The sequence below is a fragment of the Amblyomma maculatum genome, chromosome 1 (genome assembly GCF_055883805.1).
Source record: "Amblyomma maculatum isolate TAMU_Amacu chromosome 1, ASM5588380v1, whole genome shotgun sequence".
NCBI lineage: Eukaryota > Metazoa > Arthropoda > Arachnida > Ixodida > Ixodidae > Amblyomma > Amblyomma maculatum.
This window is the reverse complement of record NC_139344.1, coordinates 19787265-19811532: the sequence shown is the minus strand read 5'-3', so window position 1 is coordinate 19811532 and position 24268 is coordinate 19787265. Positions and strand designations below refer to the sequence as shown.

Genomic DNA, 24268 nt, shown 5'->3' with positions numbered 1-24268 from the left:
CAAGGTGGAAGTACAATACACTGTACGCATCATCCAGGCTGCATAACATTACGTAGCAACATATTTGGATCTAAAAAAAAAAAAAAAGTTGAAAAACTCAACAGCATCATCCATAAAGCCATCAGAATTGTCATTGGTATATCTGAACGCGCGAGAGTCACATTTCCTGTGACTTTAGTAGAACGGGCCTCCACACAATTTGAATCCTCCACTTGGCTATGGTAATTACCTTGGCCTTCTCTTGCATGGAGGAAGGAAAATTAAGGGACATCGGCTTAGCCGGTATCATAACAAAGCCGGTAGCCGGTAGTCCGACTTTTGAGTGAAAACAGCTTCAATATGCTACAATATGCCATCAATGCGTTTCAAAGCCTCGGAACTGAACGCTTTTACGTCACCGCACTATGGTAGACCGCACGTTCTGAGAGGCTTTGAGCGGAAGTGCTTCCAACCAATCATAGAGCGTTCCAAACTGAACGCAAACTGGCAGTTCAGTAATAGTACGGTACTACTGGTAATACCGCCCCTGTGCAGCGGAGACGGCGGCGACCGCTGCGACGGCGCTGATGCCACGATGCGCTAGTGGCGCTAGTCGACACGGCATCAATCCGAATCCAACACTTTCCACTCTCCATGGCGGATGAGCGATCGTAGCGCCACTTTTCCCTCTACGTAATTGCATGAAACTCTATGGTTATTTAGGTCGTCTTTCTATCTATTTCTCCTTCATTGCACTGTCAGCTTTCTGGTTTTGACCAGTTTCAGGTCTGGCCCCTCTGGCGCTGCCGACGACGCTGCGTGCGGTGCTTTGCAACGGTTGTTCGTTAGCGTGAGGGGCGCAGCTGATCCCGGTGCCGATCCAGTTACGCGATCTGCCGGCTGAATTGCCCAAAATCTTACGTTCACGCAGAAGAGTGCATTCGATCGCGATGTGTACAACCGGGACGAAGTGCATCGCTAGCGAGCGTTGGGTCTGAACGGCTGCGCGAACGCCCGTGTGGAAGGCATGCAGGACTCATCGTTGAGCAGCAAAGATCTTCAGGGCCGTCTTGAAGGATGGCTTTACGTTTGCGGTGCGTATTCAGTGTTCATTAAAATGAGCTGGCATGTCTGTAAGCGTCTACGATTCACCACTTATCTCAGTTCTCAAGGAAATATGCGCTCCTGGGAACATCGCGCTCAGGCGCTCTCGCGTGCAGCAAGATTGGTCAACTTCTTCCGCGAACGCGCGCAGATATGTTCGGAGGCAGAAAGAAAAAAAAAAAAAACAGTTTTGAGGGGTGAACCAGCACTGCATGTTTAAAGGTCGATATAGTGGGGAGTGGAGACAACGGAAAAGCTTTATGCGGACCCAGTTATTTCTGTGGAGCATTCATACGTTCCTTGCGGGAGGCAATGGAGATGAGATCACTGCGCTTAAATTGGGAAGACCGTTGGAAGGCGATTCTTTGCTGTTGTGTTTTAAAACATTGTTGTACCTTGGTGAGCCTATAGGCGTGCTATTTTTTTCTTTACCCTTGTATTTGTTTTCGGCTAACCCTTCAGCCGCGCCCTGTTTTAAGGATTTCGCCACTGAGAATAGCTTCGTTGACGTGCTGTCGTAAATGTTTTGCTTTTACCGATATAGAGGAGCAAGAGGCAACGCCTTACTCAAGATAGCTTTGTTACAAGATACCGGACGACGCTAATCGCGTGTGATAGCTTCGTTCATTTGGCATCTCAAGTGGAAACCTGACCTATGATATAACGGCAGCGAAGTGTTTAATGTTGCTAAGTTGGTCGGCTGGACAAGAACTGGGACATTTCATATCCACTACTTGAAGTGGTTTCAGTGCGTACAAAGTAACTAGCATCGTTTTCTCTGATTTTCTGTCATATTTATCAGTGAAAGTTGGTTCCTTTTATATGTCGGAGATTTGTCGTTTTGCGACCGATCACTGTCGAAGTTATATCACTGAAATGATATAAGAACTATTTAATTGACTCCTTATGCAATCGATGGCTTCTTAGCACATCACTGTCATGACAGATTGCAAATTATATTAGCTTTTCTAATTCATTTTTTGCTCTTTAGCTGTGCTTGAACACTTGTTAGGGTATTCCTTTGCCTTTCAGAGAGAGAGAGAAAAAAAAGGGGAGTGGTCAAAATTGGGAGCATTTCGTTACATGATGTCTCATTGACCATAGTACAGCTTTGACTCATTACAATCTATTTATGATAATCCTGCAATACAACATCAACTGTGCTGGGCTGAGCCAAAGTTCTTGCGTACCCAGCAAGTTTGGAGCTAGCATACAAGAGCTGTTACACTGAAATTTTTTATTCAAACTTTTTTTTTTATTTATTTAAATTTCATCACGTTTTTGGTTGTCTCACATGTTCCTAACATTACAGGCGTTTGTCACTGATAAAGGCATAAGGAGGCTGTCTCCAGCATCTGGGGTGACGGAAATACTTGGTAAATTTTAATGACTATCAGGACTCTGCATTTTCATACAATGGGAGTGATACATATAAGGGTGTGCTCGTTGTGTGCATATTGCACACAACGAGGCAAGAACGAGAAGGGAACGCAAGCGCAGACTCATTTGTTGGAGTGGTAGAGTCTTGATACTTGAAGGGATGCTGTATGACTTTAGTGTATAGCTTTTACTTTTTAGTGTATAGCTTTTACTGTTAGAGAATAATGACCACATGAATAGTTCTTGATTCATTGTTTCACTTTTACTTGTAATTCTTGCATTAAGTATTGGGCTTGTGCTTCCACACATCCACACATGAACATTTGTAAAAAATAGTTGATTTTTATTGTTTACACACGTGGCAATGCTTACTCCTCAGCCTTATTTACTTGCACACTTCACTGTCTTGCGGAGCATGGAACCCCTTTGGCATGGTTTGTGTGAGTAACATAGCTGCAAAGAAACTTCATTTTATTACACAGCTATCCAACGAAATTGGCGTGGCTCATATTAGTCAATGTGTATACTTTATCCTTTACGTCCCCGGTCGATTTGCAGCAATTTATTGTTGCACTTGAAAAAATAAAATGCCATTATTTGCAGATTTTTTTCTGGGAAAGGGAAGCACATTAATGAGGGCATGCAAGAAAAAAGGATAAAAAAAACATAGCTTGGTGATACATGGTTACTCGATTGCATTTGTTGCCTGTGCTGTGCAGGTCTTCCCCTGCAGCTTCCAACATCGTAATTGGAGTAGTGTTGAGAGGGAAAGCCTTGGACACAAAGGAATCGTGCTGTGAACAAAGGTTGTTTCAGGATCTCTTGAAACGCCTTAATCCCTTCACTCAAGGCATAATAGCGCAAGCTACACAGGGACAAGAAAGGATGACCCCCTTCTTGTCCCTGTGTAACTTGCACTGTTCTGCCTTGAGATAAACCAACTGGCCCGCAATGTGTTATTCAAGTTCTTGATCCCTTGCTAACGCCACTGGTTGATCTTTCTTTGCTGCCGAGAATGACGTTTTGTTCAAGGAAGCTATTGCTAATTGCCATGGGACTACTATCAAATGTAAGAATTTAGTACGCAAAGTATGTTAAAGCAGGTGGCTGTGTACTATCAGGACAGAAGTGGGCAAAACACGCAGTCAGATATTTTACTCTGTCGCTTAGTGTTCTGGGACTCGACATGGCACATCTGTTTCGCCTCATATGGGTGCTAATAGAAGTGTCTGCTTTGCTTCCTTTGGACGTGGAGCTAGAAGCAGTCTTTGCAGTGTGTTGACAAACAGGTGTATTCTTGGTAGCACACTGCTGCAGGCTGCCAGTGCTGCTTGGCTTTTCAAGCTGAAAGATTGGCACATCGTTCCAGAAACATTTTTGGACGACCATTTTCTTTTGGCACAAGTGGACATGCCTTCGGCAGTTTCAAAAGCAAAGTGCTAAACCACGAGATATAGCAGTGACACATTTTGGTGTGCGTTTTTGCATCCTGGGGGGGGGGGGGCACTTTTGTCCCCAATAATTCGGCTTGTATTACTTTGGTTCCCATTTCGAATGCACATCATAGTATCAGGACATATAAAATGGCTGCTATTTGTGGCCAAAGTCAGTGTCAAATACCCACCATGATCCGTTTTCTGCATATAGTTCCTATGGCGATAAATGTCTGGAAGTATCTTAAGCTAATGTTACTAAGTTAGTACCTTTAAACTAATGGAGAAGTACTAGAGTTGTGGTTGGGGCTTGTTGGTCTGGTTGCATGGCTAGAGGAAGTAGCGCGAAACGACACGGCCGAACACAGAAGCTGGCTGGACTAACAAAGAGTATGGCTTCCTAGAATGACGTTAACTATGACATAGCTTTTGCGTTTATGTGACAACTTTGCCTGTATTATTCCTTTTCATGTTGTTGGTTGAAACTTCTCTGAGTTATTTTGGTATTGCAGTTCTGACTCACTGACAAGGAGCATGGTTTCCTAGAATGATGTTAACTTTGACATAGCATTTGCGTTTATGTGACAAACTTTTCCAATGCGTTATTGCTTTTGCTTAAGACTTCTTTGTGCTCGTTTGATTGTGTAGTTCTGAATCAGCTTTTGCTCTGTTTATTATTCTTGTTAGAAATTTTTTTGTTTTGATTATCTTTTACCTTTGACTTTACATTACGTTTTTGACGCTTCTGTGGCTCCCACTTTTAATTTTTCCATTTATCACTGTTTTTTAGTTATCGGCTGGTCTTAGTTTCTGCTCACTGGGTCTGCTGCGTTTTGATATCTCGCTGTGTACATGCCAAATGTTTGATAGGGCTACTGATGGATGATGTTTTGATATGAGGATTTCTTTGCTTCCTTTGTTTTTATTGTTTTTAGTGTGTCACGTGGGTCCTGGCTGGCATTTAAAAAGGTGCTCGTTGCTCTCAATTAATTGTTGATAGCTCAGCTTTTGTGTTGATGCTTGTCTTTCTGTACCGCTTCCTGTAGCCATGTTGTCCGGAAGGTTCGCAGTAGGTATCACTTGTTTGAAGGTTAAAAATTTTGTTAAAAGAGCTGTACAAAGAGTTCTTGCATCGTGGGCTGTAGCATTTTTGTCGGGTGATAGAATAAAAGGGTGTTGCTTGGGCTGTCTACTTTCCGTGGAGCACACCTTTTTGAGACCCCACAAAGAGTGTGCTTTTCTGCCACCAGTGACCAAATATTTTCATGGTGTTGCTGGAGAATGAAAGCAGCTTCCTCACCCACGTCGCTGCCCAGAACCCATGCGATTGGACCTATGGCTGTTTTCCATGATGAAAGAACATGCGGAGGTCATGTACTTCGCACTCTACTGAGTGCTCACTGATATAATGTAATGTTGGTGTCATCACCAGCTGCCTTTATTATTAATGTCCTTTGTGGACCTTTGAGGAGAAATAAATGCGGCACCATGCAGAGAGTAATATGGTGGTGTCATTACTGAACCGGTACTGGTAGGCACTGTTTGGCAAACTGGTGTACTCCTGAGAAAGAGGACATCCCGAATTTCATTTGAATAGAACATCTTTTGTTGATCAGAATTTGTTGATCAGAACACTTGATCAGAAAATTACAGCCTAGGAGGCAAAAGTTTTCAAACACCCCTCATGCTGGCTTTTTATTTACTTAATATTTAAAAGGCATAGGAGAGCACAAGGGAATGTGATGTTTTCATTTTTATATCGTATTGTCAATTGAAATGGGGACCTAGTTGTGCAATTAATTTAGATAGAAGATAATCTCACAGTACGAAAAAAAAAAAGGCAACTCCATGCTACCTTTATAATCTAAATGCACAACCTCCACTTGTCGCGGGCAGTGCTCTAACAAATTGGCTATAACTACAGCTGTCTTCCCTGCTATACTTTCATTATATCCGCATTAAACGTAACCGATGCTTTAAAGTGGTTTCCAATGCTGCTCTCAACCACTGCTGTAGACACAAAATGTCCTATTATACCGCTTGAACCACACAGAATGTGATCAAATGGCAAGGGCAGCAGCTGTGCAAGTTCTTGTGCACAATTTTATGTCATCAGAGCTACAAGAACTCTGATTTTCGTTATGCTAATGAGCTGACGGTATCAAACAAGGGTCCTGATATTTCAAGCAGTTTCTTTGAGACCTTTCTTTGTCATAACAGGAATTAGGGCATCTTAAATGTTTTACACCGTAATTGACTGATTCTGCTGAGCACTTATTTCTACCTTATTTTCACTCACTTTGATGTTTATCCGTGCATCAAAACTGACAAGTGAGTTTTTGCGATTCAAAACTATTTGCTCGTCTGATGTGAAGTGGTTGCACTTTCGTATGTTGCGCTTGTATGCCTGCCGACTGAAGCACGAATTTCCATTGGCTATGCAGAGCTGGAAGCAGGGCCAGAACCTAGGGCACCAGCTCTGAAGCGTGCCCGCCACCAGGGGCGCTGTTGGCAGCAGCGGTTTTGCGTGCTGCTTCCCAATAAGAAGACATTTACACATTTCCCAAGTGAAGACATCGCAAGACGTTGCCTACACGTAAGTCCTTGGCCTGTTCCCAGAGAGCGTGCATGGGGGGTGAAGCATTCTTCACAAGGGATTCTGTGTGTACAGAAAGCTTCATTCTTGCAGAAGTCTTGTTCTGTGCTGCTTAGTTTTGAGAGCACCAATGAAAGCATACCTTTTTGCTTGTGTGAATGTCACTTTTTCTGCTTTCCTCAAGATCATTTTTGTCCCTTTTTTTTTGCTTTGAGATTACACTAGATGCAGCACTAGACATACAAGATTCCTAGCCATTACTAGCCAAAGGTAGTGAAACTCTGGCTTCCAATGGCTCTGGTTATTTTTAACAGTTGGTTGGGAGTGGTGTGTAAATGCCCTGTGTTGTACAGTTATTTGGTTCCCATTACATTATGTGTACATTGTGCTTGTTGTATTTAGTTGCTGGTGTTTGTGGAGTGGTTTCCAGTTCCTCAGGTTCCTTTTTTTGTATGTGATGGTACTGCGTCGGGAAGAATTCGAAATTCTTCAACTGATTGAATTATCAGGCTGATTCTAGATAGCGATGGCAGAAGTGAAAACTGCGCTAGCACCATGGTTTACTTTAATCAACAGAAAGCATAGAAATAACTGTAGCTGGACTGATGTTGAAGGCAGATGTGTACATAGAAAAATAGGCAAGGAATGCCTTTCACTCCAGGAAGATTTCCAGATGATTTTTTTTTTCTGTGGAAGCCACGAGCAGGATGCACCTTAGCAGCTTGTACAGTAGGTAGTATTATTGAGTTTGTTATAGCCCATAATTACACTTCAACAGATGGCACACAGAAAAAAAAGGGCGCAACACAGCGCTGTTATGCCACCACTTACTTCAGTCAAGCAAGAAATTTACAGTTGTGGGCAAAAGTGGTACACAACACTCAGCTGGTGGCGGAGTTCGGGAAAACTGCATTGCGACTTCATCTAACAACAGCTATCTGGGATCGACACAATAGTGGCGGTGCATCATTTTATCCACATGCATATGTCACGGTCGCTGTCCCTGTCGCTACCGCTATATGGCATTTTCATGCCGTTTTCCCGAGCTCCGTCATCGGCCGAGTGTTGTATACCACTTTTGCTCACGACTACTTGAAACATTGTAGTTTATTAGCATTGCTTTAGCAAACTCTTAACAAATTATGTTCAACTATGTTGTAATGGCCAGATTAATTCTGAAAGAGTAAGCACAATTTTTCAGTCATCTTCTGCAAATATTCCAAATACGGTAGTTTTTGCTCCAAAGTTTGAACAGGAGGTTTATAACTTTTATCTTTTCCAAATTTCACTTCAGATAAATGTTGTTCGAAGTTTTCTAATAACAGCTCTTTCTTGAACAGATGTAGGGAACAGCCACAAAAGGCTAAATTTTAATATAAAAAGTACCAATATCCATTATCTGAATAAAAGAAGAAAAACGTTTTACAACTTACAACTGCGTAGTGTTAGTGCCATTGCAACAGGTTTGCTTAGCGCATAACTGCCTGTTTGCTTACATTTATGCATTCCATCCAATGAAACGTTCGTAGAAATCTGAGGTTGCAGCGAAGTGAGACTTCTCTAATGGTGTCATTTCTGCGAGTGCACTCCATGCATCCCCCCCTCACGTATTTATCAATATATAGTGTCTCCTTCTTTGTGAGGACTATGGAAGAGTGGTTCGTCACTTCACTCTTTCTTTTCAAGTTAAAAATACCAGAAAATCTTTGTCAGTCATTTTGCTGAGCTGCGTGAGCACTGCTGTGCTATCAAAAGGTGGGGGGCATTTTTTTTTTTTTTTTAATTCATCCGTTCTTGCGGCAGTACTTGCAGCAGTGCGGCAGGCACAGGCCACCTACCATCACTGCTTAACGTTCGCTTTATGCTTGCACAACTTCTCGTTTAAACACCAGGCTGCCTAGCCGATGATATAGCACTTGCTACTAGACTGTGCAATTAAATAAACTGTTGGACCCTGCAGTTGACAAAACGGTCTGGCGTGCTTTTTTTCCGCTAACTTCATTTTTCTTTGCGTTGTTAGCCATGCAACTCAACTTTGAGAATTTCCTTTCTTTTTTTTCTGTAGTGAGGAAACTGTGAATGTCTCACTTTCCCACTGCCCTACAAGCTATGCATACAAGCTGTTCATATAAGCTGCCATCATGGGCCACACTTGGGGCTTGTCATTGCGACAGCCCCAGTCTTAGAGTCACGCGAAATCTCTGTCATGAGGCTTTCAGTAAAAGATGTAGCTAAGCTGCCTGAGAATCCGGTACTATGCAGTTGGCATAGCTACTATTTGACAGTCAGTGTCGCTTTGTGCTCGTAAGATTTCTGAAGAGTGGCCTTTGTGCAGCTCACGGTTAACACTCTCTTTCAGTAAAAGATGTAGCTAAGCTGCCTGAGAATCTGGTACTATGCAGTTGGCATAGCTACTATTTGACAGTCAGTGTCGCTTTGTGCTCATAAGATTTCTGAAGAGTGGCCTTTGTGCAGCTCATTGTTAACACTCTCTTAGCTGCTTTAAAATATGCCAAATCGGAGCTTAGAATGGATAAAGTTGTTGCAGAGGTAGAGATATTGGTAGCTACCATCGTCTGGGACCGTGCAGCATTCTTGGCATTTTGAGAACACTCCTTGTTACTTCTTTCCACCCCTTGGTCGCATTAATTTTTTCAGTAATACTCTCTGCAGTGGCTTTGGCGTTCAACTGCCGGTCCTGACTTGCCAAGTTTTATTCCGGTCTTGGCGACAGCATATTAATGTAGGCAAGAGGGAGAACACCTATGTGCAGTGTGATGTCAGCACACATAAAAGACACACATGTGTTTCTAGATTAGCCTGGAGCGGCATTCCTCGTCTTGCTTCTTGTTAGAGGAGTAGAAATGTCAAACTTTTGTTCTCTGTTCTGTTGTTGTAGATGAGTTCAGGTCAGGTGAGGAGTGCAGTGGGGTCGCTGCTTTGTTTCTTTTAATTTGCGTCAATTCTCATACAAGCCTGCCCTAAAGCTACAATTTAAAAAAAACTATAAAAAGCAGCTGTTATATATTAATCTTTTCATGTCTTGTGTGACCAAAGTGCACCTACGACATCACAGTCATTGTTGGGCAGCTGAAACTGAAACTGCATGAGAAAAAAAATTCAATTATGAATTATTTAGTTGATGCATGTGAATTTCGTGTCGTGATCCATGTACACTTGCCTTGCATACTGTTTCAGAGGAAAAAAGGGTGCATCAAAAATTGTGATGTGTCTACTCTTTCAAATCCCACTACTTTGATTTTAGGATTCTTTCAGCAAAATAAGGAAATCGTCAATATATCTAAAGATCTTAGTGTCGGAAGCATTGTCAAGGCGCAGAGAAATTTCTTAATCAATATGGGATCTCTGACCTTCAAGAGACTGGCAAGTGCCGCCTGAATCAATGGTTCTAAAGTCTTAAGTCTGCCTCTCTGAGCACGTTTAAAAGCCTCTGTTTCTGGCAGGAGCAAGTATTTCACAGTGTTGCCATTCTGGCTGTCTCTCAGGGCCGGCCTTGGGGTCCAGAGTGGGACAGAGTTCTTCCTGAAGAAGATGAGGGTCCACTCTCGGAAACCGGCTCTCTACGTGATGACCGTTTGTTAGGCTGCTGTTCTCCGCCAGGTAATCATGCCTTAATTGCACCATACAGTTGCTTCTGCTCGTGGATTTGACTGTTCTTCGTGTAAGCACTGGGTTTCAGCACCAAAAGGAAATGTGACTGTGTGATAACCTATGAAAAGACTGCTAAGAAAATGAACTTGTGTAGGGTATGCTGCTGGGCTAGTTGGTGGTGGTTGTCAAGCATTATGGTGTCGCAGCACTGGCAGACAAGGACAAAAGGACTAGGGACAGTCCTAGTCCTTTTGTCTTTGTCTGCCAGCGCCGCAACACCATAATACTAAGAAAAGTTTGGTGTATTAAATTTATCATTAACATCCCAGCGCATTAGTAAACCTGTTTTGACATATATGAGAGCTGCTTATGCAATCTTCATCAGAATTTAATACAGTGGCTCCTATATTGCAGGGAAAATATGTTTAAAAATTTAAAGAAATTTTGTTTGGTCAATAAGTGCAAAGCAGTTCATTATACATTGTGGTACCAGGTGCACAGGGTGCTAATATATATATATATATATATTTATATATATATATATATATATTTTTTTTTTGGGGGGGGGGGGGGGGAGGTGGGAGGCTTGCTTTAATGTATGTCTAGTGTAAAAAAAAAATTGGAGACCAAAGATGCCTTTCCCTCAACATTATGTCATAGAAGATATCTTGTGCTGCTGCTATCCTTAAATGAGATATATGTAGGATAAAGCCCCTTTCCATTTTGTCAATAGTAGTCTCCTCTGTCCATTGCCATTTCATCAAAAGAACTTTGCACTTACTTTTATTTGCCCTTTCTTCCAATGGGAAATACACACGGGTTGGTATTTACGTAATGGTGTAAAAACTGAGAGCGTCATTATGTCAAATATGCCGTGTCCTGTTGGTCCTGACTGCTTTATAGTTTATGATTTGTGTGAATTGTAATCATTTTCTTGCTTTTTGTTTTTCATTAGGCAATACTATGCGCCTTCATAGAGCTGATGCAGCTTCTTACTTTACTTGAAGTACCCTTGCTTTGCCTTCGTGTGCTCAGGACCGTTCACATTGTTCTTGTACAGAGCAGAGCATTGCACTGTGGTAGTGCCTTTGTTCGTTTCCTTTGTTATATTTTGTTTGAAGGGCCAGAGTTGTGCCTTAAAAATGCTTGGGCTGGGCAGGACCCTCGCTTCAAAAGTGGGACCCTGTTTATTGTATGAACAATGTATGAAGTTCTGTTGTCATGGATTACAGGCAAAAGCACTTGGGAAAACTGCTAAACCATATGCAGCAATTGGCAAGGCTTGTCTGATAGTTTCTTGTTACTGGACTCGTGAGGTGTGTCATTGAGAAGTGGGGATATTGCAGGCTACCAAGATGGCGGCTTTCTTGGAATTGTGTTGAGCAGCTCGTCTTTGCCACATGCAGACTTGGAAAAGTGGTCCTTGTGAACTTCATAGACAGATTTTTCTTCTCGAACTATCAACTGTTGGCCGGTTGCGACGTGAAAAAAATTGACAACGCTTATGCTATGCTGCGTAATGCGATAAACTCAGTAATAGCTGCTTGTTTCGTGGCGCTTTGCTTCAGGTTCACATGAGCCGCACTATTGCGCTTCGGTCGTGCTCGTGACATCATTATGTAGTGGCATCATGCTGTTCATTTTCATCCATACCACATGATGACAACGGGTGGTGCACTCGTGATTATATAACCAATGTTGGTGTATTATTTTCAAGACTCCAATCAGCGTGTGCCATCTCTGCAAAATAATCGAAAATCTCCCCTAGGAGCTGTGGTCTAGAAGCAGGCAAGTTGTACTGGCAACTTCAAGTCAATCCGGGATTGTTCTGGTGAGCTTCGCAGTGATCTTGGAAGAGGATAAAGCTGTTAACACAAGCAATGTCAATACGGCAAAGAAATCACATTTTCCACTGCTGCACGCAGCTTATTAACACATTTTAGTAACTGATTGGCTAGCCCAACTTATCAACAGCCAGCGTTGTAGTCTTGGATCAGATGAGGTTTCGGTAATTATCTTCGTTGACTTGTGACCCTTTGTCACTCTCCAGAGAGTGCTGACATTCTCATTGGTGGAGTGCATCGTACTCATCATGTTGACCTCACAGCAGTCCTTGCATTGCATCTATAGAATGTTCTTATTGCATGGGCAATAGATGTTACCCATCATGCTCTATATCTTTTTTTTTTTCTCGATTTGCATTTTTGACTTCTTGCGGAAATACATGACTTTTTCTTGCTACCCCACGTGCCAAAGTTTTGTGATTGAGCAAGCAAGTGAAAAGCTGTACAGAGGTGCAAAGGTTGTCCCTAAAAGCTGTGTACCCTTGGTCCAAGTAGTCAAAACAGAGTTTGCTTGCCAAACAGAGTTTGCTTGCAAATGCCAAGCCTTTGTTGACCAGAAACTGCATAATGTACCTGGTGTCCGAGCTGGCCTGCACCTTCCCTGAGCTCATAGTCCCACTAGCACTTCCGATTTTACCCTGCATTTGTTTGGAAGAAATGTGCTGGTTTATCATTGATGCTCACAAGCAGCTACAACACTTTTCCAAAGCTTTCCTTCCAAGCCTGCATTCAGAGGCAAAGAGAAGGCCAAGTAGGTAGTGCTAAGAAACGTAGTCATGGTATTATGCAGGGGTGGGGGGGGGGAAAGACCCTCACCGATGTTTCCTACTTTTTAATATTTTGAATGGAGGTGCAAGCAAGGAACTTTCAGGATGCTCATGTAAATAAAGAGTCCACTCAACTCTATCAATTATCCAGGGTGATTGTCCAAGAGCCATATAGCTTGGTCTCTCCAAAATAAGCAACCATGCATATTTGTGCAGGCACAAACAGCTTTCACTTCTTCAGTTATGAAAAAAAAAAGAAAACGAAGCCTAGTGTTTTCAGGTACCTCCATAAGGTGGTGCTCCCGAGAGCTACGCCTGTCACCTCTTCTAGGTGGACACCTGAGCTTGGCTCTGTGCTGGTGGCAGCTGGTCACGTCAGTAAGTTGTTTAAACTCTGAGAAACAATAACAAAGCGCTGTCAGTGCATTTGAAGTAACAACAGCTTTCAGAAACTGCATTTATAAAATAGGAATGAGGCTCACCTGTGAGCTCCTGTTGATGGATCTGGTTGATTTAGCGAAGGCTTCCTGTCCGATGCAAAATCGAAGCTCTCTGCATCTTCTCTAGACTCTTCATTATCAAAAGTTTCATTGTTACTCGTTCGGCGGCATCACTTTTCTGTTGTCAGCAACACATTTTGCAGAATGTGAACTCATCCTGGTGTTTACGTCGGATGGCTTGTGAGCGTGATGACAAAAGAGTTACAATTTAAGTTAACCAGCTTCAACTATGTATGGCACTTCTGTTTGTTAAGAATTAGCATAGACAATGCATAAAAAGAAGTTTCTACTGAAGCATGCAACAGGCTTGAGTTTCTGCAGAAATTAATGCAAAAATTGGTTACAGAAGAGAAACACTGCAAGCTATCCAGATGTGGAGCATATTGGTGCGTTAATTTTATGCCGAGCAAAAATTGCGGATGATCTTTATGGTATTGATTAGAGTGATGAATTCAATAACCTACCCACATTTAGAAAAATGAAGGCATTACATGTGTTGTAGTAGTCCACATTTTGTTGTCTTTACTAGGAATGCCTGCAGAAATGCGAGTAGTCTTGATAGAACAGTGAAACAGTTTGACTGGAAAATTCTGTCTTCCTAGAAGCAAGGCCAAATTACATACTACGAATGATGACCATTAGCTACTGCATGCATTGCATCTTTCACTTTTCACGATTCAGAATTAGGTTCGAAAGTCAGGTTATACATACACCACAATACTACTGTTTCGTAATTTTATTTTGTTTATTTTTTTTTTTTTTTTACAACACAGAAGCACTATAAAATTCTTCTCTTAGGCTTTTGGGGCGGCTGCATTCTCTTAGCTATATTTTTTTCTAGCTGGCCCCCGTCTACGGCTTTTGTAGAATACATGCTCGACTGTTTCATCGCATTTTTGGCATTATTCTTGCATGGTAAGTTGCGAATGTCACCTCGTGATAGTGCTTCTGCCTCGTATGATAGGCGGGTTCCGGTGCTGTTTGCTGACACCATGCCTGCTCACAGGTGGTGGTCGTTTTATTGCAGCTGTATGTACATTTATGTTGTTGCTGCAGTGCAAGTGCACATTATCCCAAGGTGCGAGATCGAAAGTGTGTCGAGACAGACGGTAGCACTGTGTGAGATGTGCTATTACGGAATTACTCTGAAGCTTTTGTTTCCGGCTTCTGCTTTTATTTTTTATTGCCTGCAGCTTGAAAAATCTAGTTTCTACCTGTATGAGATGAGAACTTTGTGTGATAATAACTGCGGGCGCAAGAACAGCACAGAAGTGTGTGCTAACTGCTGCTTCCTTCCACAAAGCCATCACAGGTTATTTCAGATGCTCTGTGTATGCTTTGTAAGTGCCATGAAGGCTCGCTAATTCCCGAGATGCATGCCTAGCTTAAAAGAAAATAAAGAAGCGGTGGACAGTGATGTATAGCTTTTTCTGTGCTCTGTATTCAGCTGCTACGTTTCCCGGCTGGTATAATTTGTTCTCTTTGCGTCATGAAAAATGTGACCGAGGTTCTTCTGTGATAGCACTCTGTATGTATACTTCACCTCTTCCTTAGTACTGATTTTCTGTGCAGAAAGATACTCTTAATTATGATAAAATTCATGCATAAAAGGGGTAGCTGTTATGTGTTGTTTTAACATATGTAATGTACCTTGAGAAGCCTCATAGAGTAGCATCAGATGCATTGGAATGAACGACGGTGTATAAGCATTCTGAGAGGGTTGAGCTAAAGCTTTGCTAATGCTGACTAACCTCAAATGAGCAGTCTTTCCCTCCCCATCCAACTGCTTCCCCTTGTATCTGGCACGAACAGGAGTTGTAGAAAATGCCATGTTTGCTGCGTCTCATGGGAAACTAGGGGTCTTAACTCTTTCATTAGCAGGGAAAAAGTGGCTGTTTTTCATAGGTTTCTGACAATCGTTTAGAACGCAGCTCTTTGGCGCTCGTTCCTGGGTTTCGCGTCATTGTCGGCATTGTCCCTCGTAACCAGCTCCACTTTCACTACCACCTTCCTTTCTTCCCTTACGGTGCGATTCAGGTGTCCACAGAAACAAGTGTGACCGATACTGCGCTTTTCCATTCCTGTGAACCAGTTATGAAAGGCACGCTTCAGAGCTCAAGTGGAAGACGTTACCACTCATGACAAAGATAATAATTCATGGATAATGCGAGCGCCCACACCAAACTGCAGGGTAACATGTGCAGTAACCGAGAATTCACACACAGAGAAAAGCATCATATTTTGATGTAGTTTGCGTATTAGAGCTTGTTCACCATGGTAAAAAAAAAACCTTTGTTTTTCAAAAAACGTCTTGAATGGCATCGTTTAAGCATTAAGCTCTTTGGTGCCCGTTCATGGGTTTTGCGTTGCCGTCACTGTTGTCCCTCATAACCAGTTGTCTGTAATTGTACATACATGTCTTGCTCGAATTCTTTGCCTCAATCTACCGAAAAGCTAAAACGGCTGATGAGCTGCACTCAGATTTCGCTTTAGGAAGTACCGTAATCTTCACCAATTTTTTTGTTGCAAATTTAATGAGAGATAAAAATAGGTAAAATACATTCTAATGACTGAAATAGAATGCACATTTGAAAATAATATCTTTTAACAGAAATACTTGTTGCAAAAATTCAAAAAAGAAAATTCGGGAAGTACAAGATTAGTTGGATGAGAATAAAAAATTTGAATGTAGAAGATAACTCTTGAAGAAAATCAGTAAAAGGAATTATAGAACATGCAAGATATTTTAAATGTTTATTAAAACTTGCTAGCAAAATCTTAAAATTATAACGCGCATGCATTTTGAGGTAGAAAGTTTTTTGCATACTACCTGTAAAAGGCTAATTTTAGCCTTTGATTTGAAATAAATTTTTCTCACAAAAAAAAATTAAAGCACCTTTTTTTTACTCAAGTAAAGTTTAATAACAGTAACTTAAACCATTCTCTGTATCAACTGATATCGCTTTCGCGAACGGCGGAAAAAATGACAGAAAAAGTATAGCCATTAACATTTGCAACGAACTCTTGATATGAAAATTAGACAAAAGCGCCATGAAATTGAATGAAATACGCACAACTTTTCGTTTACCAAAACCATATTCACAAAGCATTCAATGGCTTTACAGCCGCCGACACGATGCGGATGAATGCGCGAGCTTCGATGATGTACAGACGCGAAAGCGAACCTGCCACTGCGAGTTCATTGAACCGCTGCATTTCGTGGATACTTCACCGCATAGTCCTCCCATTCCCTGCAGTGAAGCATCCCCAAATAGTGGTGGGGTGAGTAAAGTCCGAAAAGTCAAGCAGTCAGTCACATTGCATCCGAAATTTTAGGTGGTCATATACCATAAGCTCTATGAAGCATATCGCGGTACCGTAAAAAAGTCCGACTAATCGAGTGTATTCGAAAAATGAGCAATCAGTATTTTCATTCGCTGACTGTAAATGCATACCTGTTGGCATTCAGGCATGTGGCATTTAGAACTACCGCGGTAAAAAACAGTTTGAAGAAGTCTGCTGCTTTGGCAAACCTTATACTGATGCTCTGCAGCAGCCAGAAGGCCTGCTACGGAGTGCCAATCTAAGGTCGATGCCTGGAGCCACAAAACAAAATTGTTCTTTGCGGTTGTGGAATGAAGCCTCTCCATTTGTTGTTGAGGCACTACAGATGACAAAAATGTCAATCATGACATATCTTCATCGAGTGAACGAGCTCCAAGGAAGAACAAACAAAGGATAGGCAGAAACCGAAACGTACACGCGTGGACCCGCCAACATTCCAGGCTGTTGTTCCCGAGTTTTAATATTGCAATCAAAATCCAAGGTTGTAGCATCATTTTCTGGGTCGCTGCTGATAATAGTATCCAACAACTCTGCACCAGGGGCAACAAATTTGTGTCAGTTTTTTTGCGAGCGAGCACAGTTCCTGAGGTTGATGCTATGTTTGAAACGTTCTACGCCACAGCCTGAACTTCAAAGGCGTTTTAAAATAACCACTTGCGAAAAAAAAATACAAAACAGGCTGAAAACAAAGATAATATAGTACCTAAAATACAAACTAGACGGCGCAGCAAGTCTTTTACATTGCTGGGGGCGTGAAAAGTGAACTTCGAGTTTCTCGATCACCGGTGATCAAATCTTAGTGACAAGGTAACGAAAGGGTTAACAATGTGATTAGTGTATGGGTGTTATTTTGTAAAGCTGGTAAAACACTGCTCGTGCATGACAGTTTACTAGAATTATTCTTTCTTACAGAGATTCTGATTTCAGGACATTTTCATTTTTGAAAAACCGAATAGCAACATACTTTTGTGTTTAGTTTTTCTGTTTTATCATTTTTCTGTCTTTCTTTTTGGTCTTTTAACTTCAACTGTAATTATGGTCCACAAAACAGTCTAGTCGCAACAGTGAGTGTCACTGGGGCTCTATTAAGTTGCAAGCTTTGCTTGCCTCATGAGTGCCGTGTGCAGTAAGTGTGGATAGGAAGGGATGACAAAAATATAACATGATTTTGTATTAGATTTGCGACGCAATTGCTCTTTGCTGCCTGTTTGCATACCAGTTTGCTTCCCATTTAGCATCCATCTGCTTGTCAAGTTGGAGGCTAGTTTCCGTTACGGATTCGAAACAACATACATACCTCTAATTGTATGTTATTAATTGTAAGTATAGGTTTCCGTGGAGAAGTGAGATAAATACTGCGCCTTTCCTTTCCCGAAAACCAAAGCAACTAAAGACGTTTAACACTTTGCCAAACTCTGGGCCTGACTCTCAGTGCTATACCACCTAACAGAACCAAACCATGCCAAACAGTTCTTTTGAACATATTAACATGCCAAACAGTTCTTTCGAACATATTAATCGGTTTTGAAGCAGCGTTAAACCTCGGCTATTTTTTTACATACATAGTTTTTTTGTCTTAACGGTTTCTGCAGTTTCAACAATATTTTATGGATCATTAAGTAAGAAAGTTCATGCTAATATTTTGCATTATGTATCACACTTTACCATGCATTTTTGTTTTATGCTTATAGAAAATGGTTGTATAATGTCACATGCATATAAGTATTAAAGCAATATTTATGCAATGGCAGCCTTTATTGGTTAGCTGTCATCAAATCAACTACTGTTGGAGGTGCTCCGATATTTAATGTCATAAAAGGAGTGGAAATAAGGGCAGTCATAGCAGGAAGAGTAGTGTGAGACACCACACCTGTTATGGTCATCTTTATTTGGACTACTTCTATGTGGTTCTAGTGTAAACAACTGTCTAGGCCAAAATTTTTAGCCGTCTCCGACTGTCATCCATTAAGCTTGATATTCTGTGCAGGCAGAGGTGTTGGAGATTGTGCGGCTTTTATATGTCTGCATCTACTTAGACTATATATCGTCTGAGCATAGCAACCACCTTCAATTACAGAGTTCTGTGCCACTGTGGCGCATCTCAAAGGCTTTCGCCACATCATGCGCTGTCAGCGAAGTAAGTTGCTTCATTTATTTTCTGTGCGATTAGTATCACTTAGCAGTTGCACGTTTTGCATTGGCAGCCTTCAAAATACCAATCTCAGCTTCACTGTCAGGGCAGCTTTCTGCTGTGTTTAGTGTAGAATGCAGGAAAAGTAATAGAAGTTTATGACGGATTCATTGTTATAAAGTGAAGTTCTATGATATAGAATTGTAAATTTCAGGCCTTGTTACATTCGCAGCAATTCAGTTCAATTATTTTATTTTTTCAGACACATGCAAATTCTAGGATTTTGTGCCTGCGTAGAAAGCTACTTAAATGCTATTAGATGACTAGCAGTAGTTAAGAGCAGTTTTGGAGTTTAAAGTCAAAAAAGGAGCTGTGTTAGGTTTCCAGCTGTAGATAGTAGTCATTAAACAAATACAAACCATCTTATGTAACTTATAATGCAGTTTGATTCAGATTTTTTTTCCAGGTGTAAAAAAAGCAGTTGAAATAATATAAATTGATTACTAAGATTTGTGACACAGTGTGAACTTTCATCCGTGACAGATGTCATCCCTTATTTTGTTACAGGCACAGATATCAGTACAAATATTATTACTTGAATATTTTTTGTGTACACCTGAAGAGAAACATTTTTTATAGAACCATGAGGGAGAAAGAGGCTATATTAAACTTCGTTAACTCATACTCTTACATCTCAAAGTAGCGATGGAGTCAATTTCAGATCGCGCAATTAAAAAATATATGCTATGCATTTGCAACCATTGCAAGGTTTTGTGACAGACTTAAACTGGCTCGATCAGAAACTGGGTGACAAGGGATACACATCGCCTCTCACCACTGCTTTGTACTTCACACAAGTCCTTTGTCTCTTAGGTCAGCTATGGCCTGGCAGTCTGAAAGAGGAGACTTGTGGGGTGTTGGATGGAGTGGTGAAATGTCAACCGTCGTCATGTTAATGTGACCTCACAGTTTTTTCTTTTCTGCTTGTTCTAAGTGGGGTTAAACAAGTGCTCGGTATGCGCGGTGTAGTGAGTGTATTTTAGCATGCATGGTCAGTCCACTGAAAATTTTTGTATGCACTTTTTTTTTTTTTCAACTCGAAGCTTCCTTTACCTCGAAATATTTCTCCTGTTTTTATTGCTTGTGGGTAACAAAGGCTAGCCATGTCTAATAAATAACGAACAGGTTTACCTAACAGCCACCATGTCAAGCTATTCCAGGTGATGGCCATGAGGTTTGGCGTAAAAACATGTGCATTTTAGTGCGGGCTTAATAGTAATAAAAGAATGCAACCAAATCTCATGTCACATGTTTGGCTTTTTCAGTTGTCTACAAATTTCAGTGATTTTCTAGGTGTTAGACATCTCAAAGAAATTAAATTTTCTTGGCAGATAAAAGTATCATTAGGTGTCTAAATTGTAGTTAGTGACATACTTTGATAATACAGTGAATGATATTATGCTTGATACCAGGAATATGAAAGACATTTTTAGTGTGCTATCTTCAAAACATTTTAGCAATTAACCCTTTAACCGCCAACCTTGAACTGTACTCGTCATGGCATATCGTACCAAAATCGCCAATGACGAGTTACACACGTCCGGCCCGATATTGCGGTGCTGCCATCTCGAAAGGTGAGTTACAGTCGTCAATTGCATTGGTTGTGATTTTGAACACTAGAGGGTGTTAGTCGACCATAAAAAACGCATTTTGCGCCTTTGGCGCCTAATTGAAGGCTCCAAAGAGTCATTTTACAATGCACATGCACTGTGGAAAAGCCACCCTCGTGAACAGTTTTTTTTTTAAGTTTTAGTGTCGATTTTAACCACAAACCACTGAAGTAATATATTTTCAGAACCATAATTACATGAAAAAAAAATTATGGTCACAAAAAAAAATTGCCGGCTTTGAAATAAATACGCCCTATTTCAGTGCATTCTACCCATTGCTATGGTATGCACTGTGGGAAAGCCACCCTCGTGAACAGTTTTATTTTAGCTTTTAGTGTTAATTTTATCCACAAACCGTAGAAGTAATCATTTTCAGAACCATAATTACAAGGAGAAAATTATGGTCACTTAAAAAAAATTGGTGATTTTGGTACGTTTTTCGGAAAATAAATTGGTGGTTAAAGGGTTAATCGATAAATCCCCATTTCTCTGTTGTTTTTTTTTAATTTTATGAGTGCTACCAAGACTAGAGAACGGTAGTTTATCTTTCATTCAGGCAATACATAACATGTTTTTGATGATAGCACTTTGCCCATCTTAGTTTCATATGAGTTGAGTACCACATTAAGCAGTGAAACAATGTCACATACAGTGTGTAGTACAGTTTTTACGTTTCAGCAATTTGGCTTTTTCAGATAATCATGATTTTGGTTTCCATTTATTCAATCCTGTTTTCACCACAAAAAAAAAAGAAAATCTTGTTAATTGCACTTTCTTGCGAAGGTACTAATTTTAGGATTGGGAGATAGTTAAATCTAATGAACTTATTTGTATTAGCAGCATTGTTGATGCATGTATTAAATAAGGACCAGTTCATAGCAGTGCCTTGACACTGCCTTGAGGTACCTGCTACGAGTTGTGACAGAGATGATTAAATATTACATGCTATCTGGCTTCTGCTTGATTAATAACTTAAATACAGTCGAACCCGGATATATCGAATTTTGGTTATATCGAACTCACGGAATATCCCCTTGAAAATCATATGTAAAAGTATAGGAAAGCCGCGTCATATATCGAACTCAATTTCACCGGTTGTTCGATATATCGAACTCCGCACCACGCACTGGAAAGTGTGTCTTCCCCAAAGACTATCGCATCACCCTCGGCCGTTTGCCGCGTGATGTTTTCAAGACGCGCGGAAGGAATGAGAGGGGACAGTTCGGCGACGACTGGTCTAGGGCAGCGTCGCGCCCATTCCCCAAAAGCGCATCTCCGGTTATCGTTTCTCGCGTGCCAACACGTGACGTTTTCAAGCCATGTGCGTGAATGAACCAGAGAGAACCGGTAGGAACGAGAGGGGAAAAACGTGATAGAGCGAAGCATTCTTTTGTCGAGCTATCTCTCTCCTTCAGCACGCGCTGCGCATGCGCCAAGCCAGCTCAGCCCGTTTTCAGACAGAACGTCGGACGCTTTCTCCAGCGTGTGTTGGGAACCCTCTGCGCGCGGTTGCGGCGACTGATGTGGCTATGGTACCTCTCTCTCTCTCTCTTTTTGCGAGAGTCGTCCATTCTTATCGCTGTGCTGTATGCGCGGCGTAGCGTAAGATATGGCGGCTGCGAACGTTAAAAAGCGGCTTTTATTTTTTTTTTATTTTTATTATTATTATTTTTTTTTTTTCTGCGGGAGGAGTCATTTATCCTTGCATGTATGAATCAACGAAAGCACGCGGTCAGCTGCGATCATGACACCGGCTTTTAGCATTTTTCGCTTCAAACAGCATTTGCAGCTACTTTATCGTGGCAGTAGACCGCCCGTCCCAAGCGCGGCGTGATAAATCGAACCAGGCATGTGCAATCGAGCCATCACGGGCAGTCTGCCAAGTTCGCTCCCCGCCGCAGCAGGAGCTATCAAAAGATAAACACGCCGCGACGTTATCGCTGCGCAGCATCTTGGCACGCTGCCAAGAAATGAGCTGTGGATGAGACGACCGAAACGGAGTGACGCTCGCCATCCACATGCAAGCAAAAACGCTCGCGATTTTGCCGCGTTGTTTTGAGCTGCCGCGCTGGCTCGAGTGGCGATAGGGACGCAGTTCAAACAAGTTGGAAATTTTTCGCTCTGTCGCTGCCGCTCGTCGCTGAGCTCGCTCAATCGCTTGCATGTGAGCAAGCTGGCCTTAACACTTTTTTTTTTTTTTTTTCAAATTCTCGGGTGCAAAAGTGGAGGGTGGGTTTATTATGGCAGTGGGTTGATTACGCGACAAATACCGTATCGTTTTTTCACATCGTAAGTGCCGTCACAAGACATTTCTGTATATCGAATTATCGATATATAAAACTATTTCGCGATCCCTTTCGAGTTCGATATATCCGGGTTCGACTGTACTTAGTCTTGTTTCATTACCACATATGCCACACAGTAGACGTTTATGCATTAGAGTATGATGCTTATGGAAATTAAATGCTTCGTTGAGCCAAGGAAAAAGAAATACTTGAGTATATTCTTTTATTTTTTTATTCAAGTAATGCAGTTTTGGTGTAGCTGATGTCTGCGAACTCGTGCTAAGCTGCTGCATATATATTATGCTTGTCGAGGAATTCTGTTACCTTCAAAAAGAATCATTACTCGTAATAGTTTGGAAAAGCAGAAATGACAATAACTGGCTTGCAGTTATACCGCTGTCACACGGGCATATCGAAGGCCCTCGAACCGACTGCCTATCAACTCGAAGGCCTTCGAAAGCTGCCAGACGGGCGTTTTCAATGACCATTGAGTCTATAGTCTATCGAGTCAGCGGAGCAGCTCAGAACTCTATCGAGATCTCGAAGGCCCTCGAACATCCGCAAGGTTGCTAGCGCTGACCCGAGGAGCGTCACGCACACATGTGCACAGCGCGTTTACGATGCAAAAACGTGAACAAGCATTATTTTATATCTTTAATTTACGCGGTAAAATATTAATATCCATAATAATTTTAAAAAGCATCGCTCTTTTTAAAGCAAATAATTTATGCACTCTCTACCCCTGTAACATGCGCCAACAAGAAATGCAAACACAATGAAAAGCACAGACGTATAAACGCTAGCGAGTTAAAAAAAAAAAAAATCAAAGTTGACTTTTCATAACTAAACACCTGCAGTTACTAAAAAAAAAGGTAACAGTTACATTTTATTTTACATTTATAGAGAGATTTTAGTTCTTTAAGCAAAACCGAAAGCAACGATAGTGGCGCCACAAAAGTTTGTCGCCAAACACCATAACTATTTCAATAGACTTCAAGTTTTGCCGTGTAGCAGCGGCACAACTCCTTCGAGTTCGATCGCGATTGAAAATCTCGAAGGCTATCGGCTCAATCGCCTTTGAAAATGACCGTGTGACTAGGGTATTAGTTGCTTCGTTCTTGTCACTACTTGTGCATAGTGCCACTACTTTACTTTCGTTTTTCATTCTGCTAGGCGAGAAATATGGACCAAATAAAATATAGCGTTAGGGGCAGAAGCAAGAGATTTTAATTAGGGGTGTGCAAAATTGAAATTTTAGAATATGAATCAAATATAAATATGGGGAAAAAATGCCTTTGAGTATAGAATCGAATATTGAATATCTGTTTAGTGATAAAAAAAGAAATTGAAAAACACTGTTCATCTTGTTTATTTCAGAATTCACATGGTATTTGCAAACAAAATTAAAGTAGACTTGCCCTATGGCATCCTACTGAAAAATCCAGTATAAATTTTATACAGGATTCCGTACACCAGTTTTTTGTACAGGAAGGACCCGCATGGAACCAGGTGCAGTGTCACATCGCTGCTGAATACAGTTAACTGTGTTAACTGTCATTAATTGGGCTTTCAATGAACCAGAAAAAATGTCCGAACTGGTTGAAAGCTTAATATATATCGAA

The 24268-nt window shown here is 41.3% G+C and overlaps 1 protein-coding gene across 6 annotated transcripts in view; it reads left to right on the top strand.

Moving 5' to 3' along the window:
* The first annotated feature begins 695 nt into the window (after positions 1-695).
* Positions 696-24268, top strand: part of raskol (Ras GTPase-activating protein raskol) — a 119371-nt gene continuing 95798 nt past the window's right edge. For 3 of the 6 annotated variants that reach the window (XM_084587844.1, XM_084587845.1, XM_084587842.1), the window contains exons 1-4: positions 696-1073; positions 6341-6492; positions 9999-10113; positions 18638-18697. In XM_084587844.1, the coding sequence (XP_084443970.1) occupies positions 1007-1073; positions 6341-6492; positions 9999-10113; positions 18638-18697 (394 nt within the window). In that variant the 5' untranslated portion in view covers positions 696-1006. The remainder of the gene's footprint in view (positions 1074-6340; positions 6493-9998; positions 10114-18637; positions 18698-24268) is intronic. The other 3 variants (XM_084587847.1, XM_084587846.1, XM_084587848.1) reach the window with 3 other exon arrangements.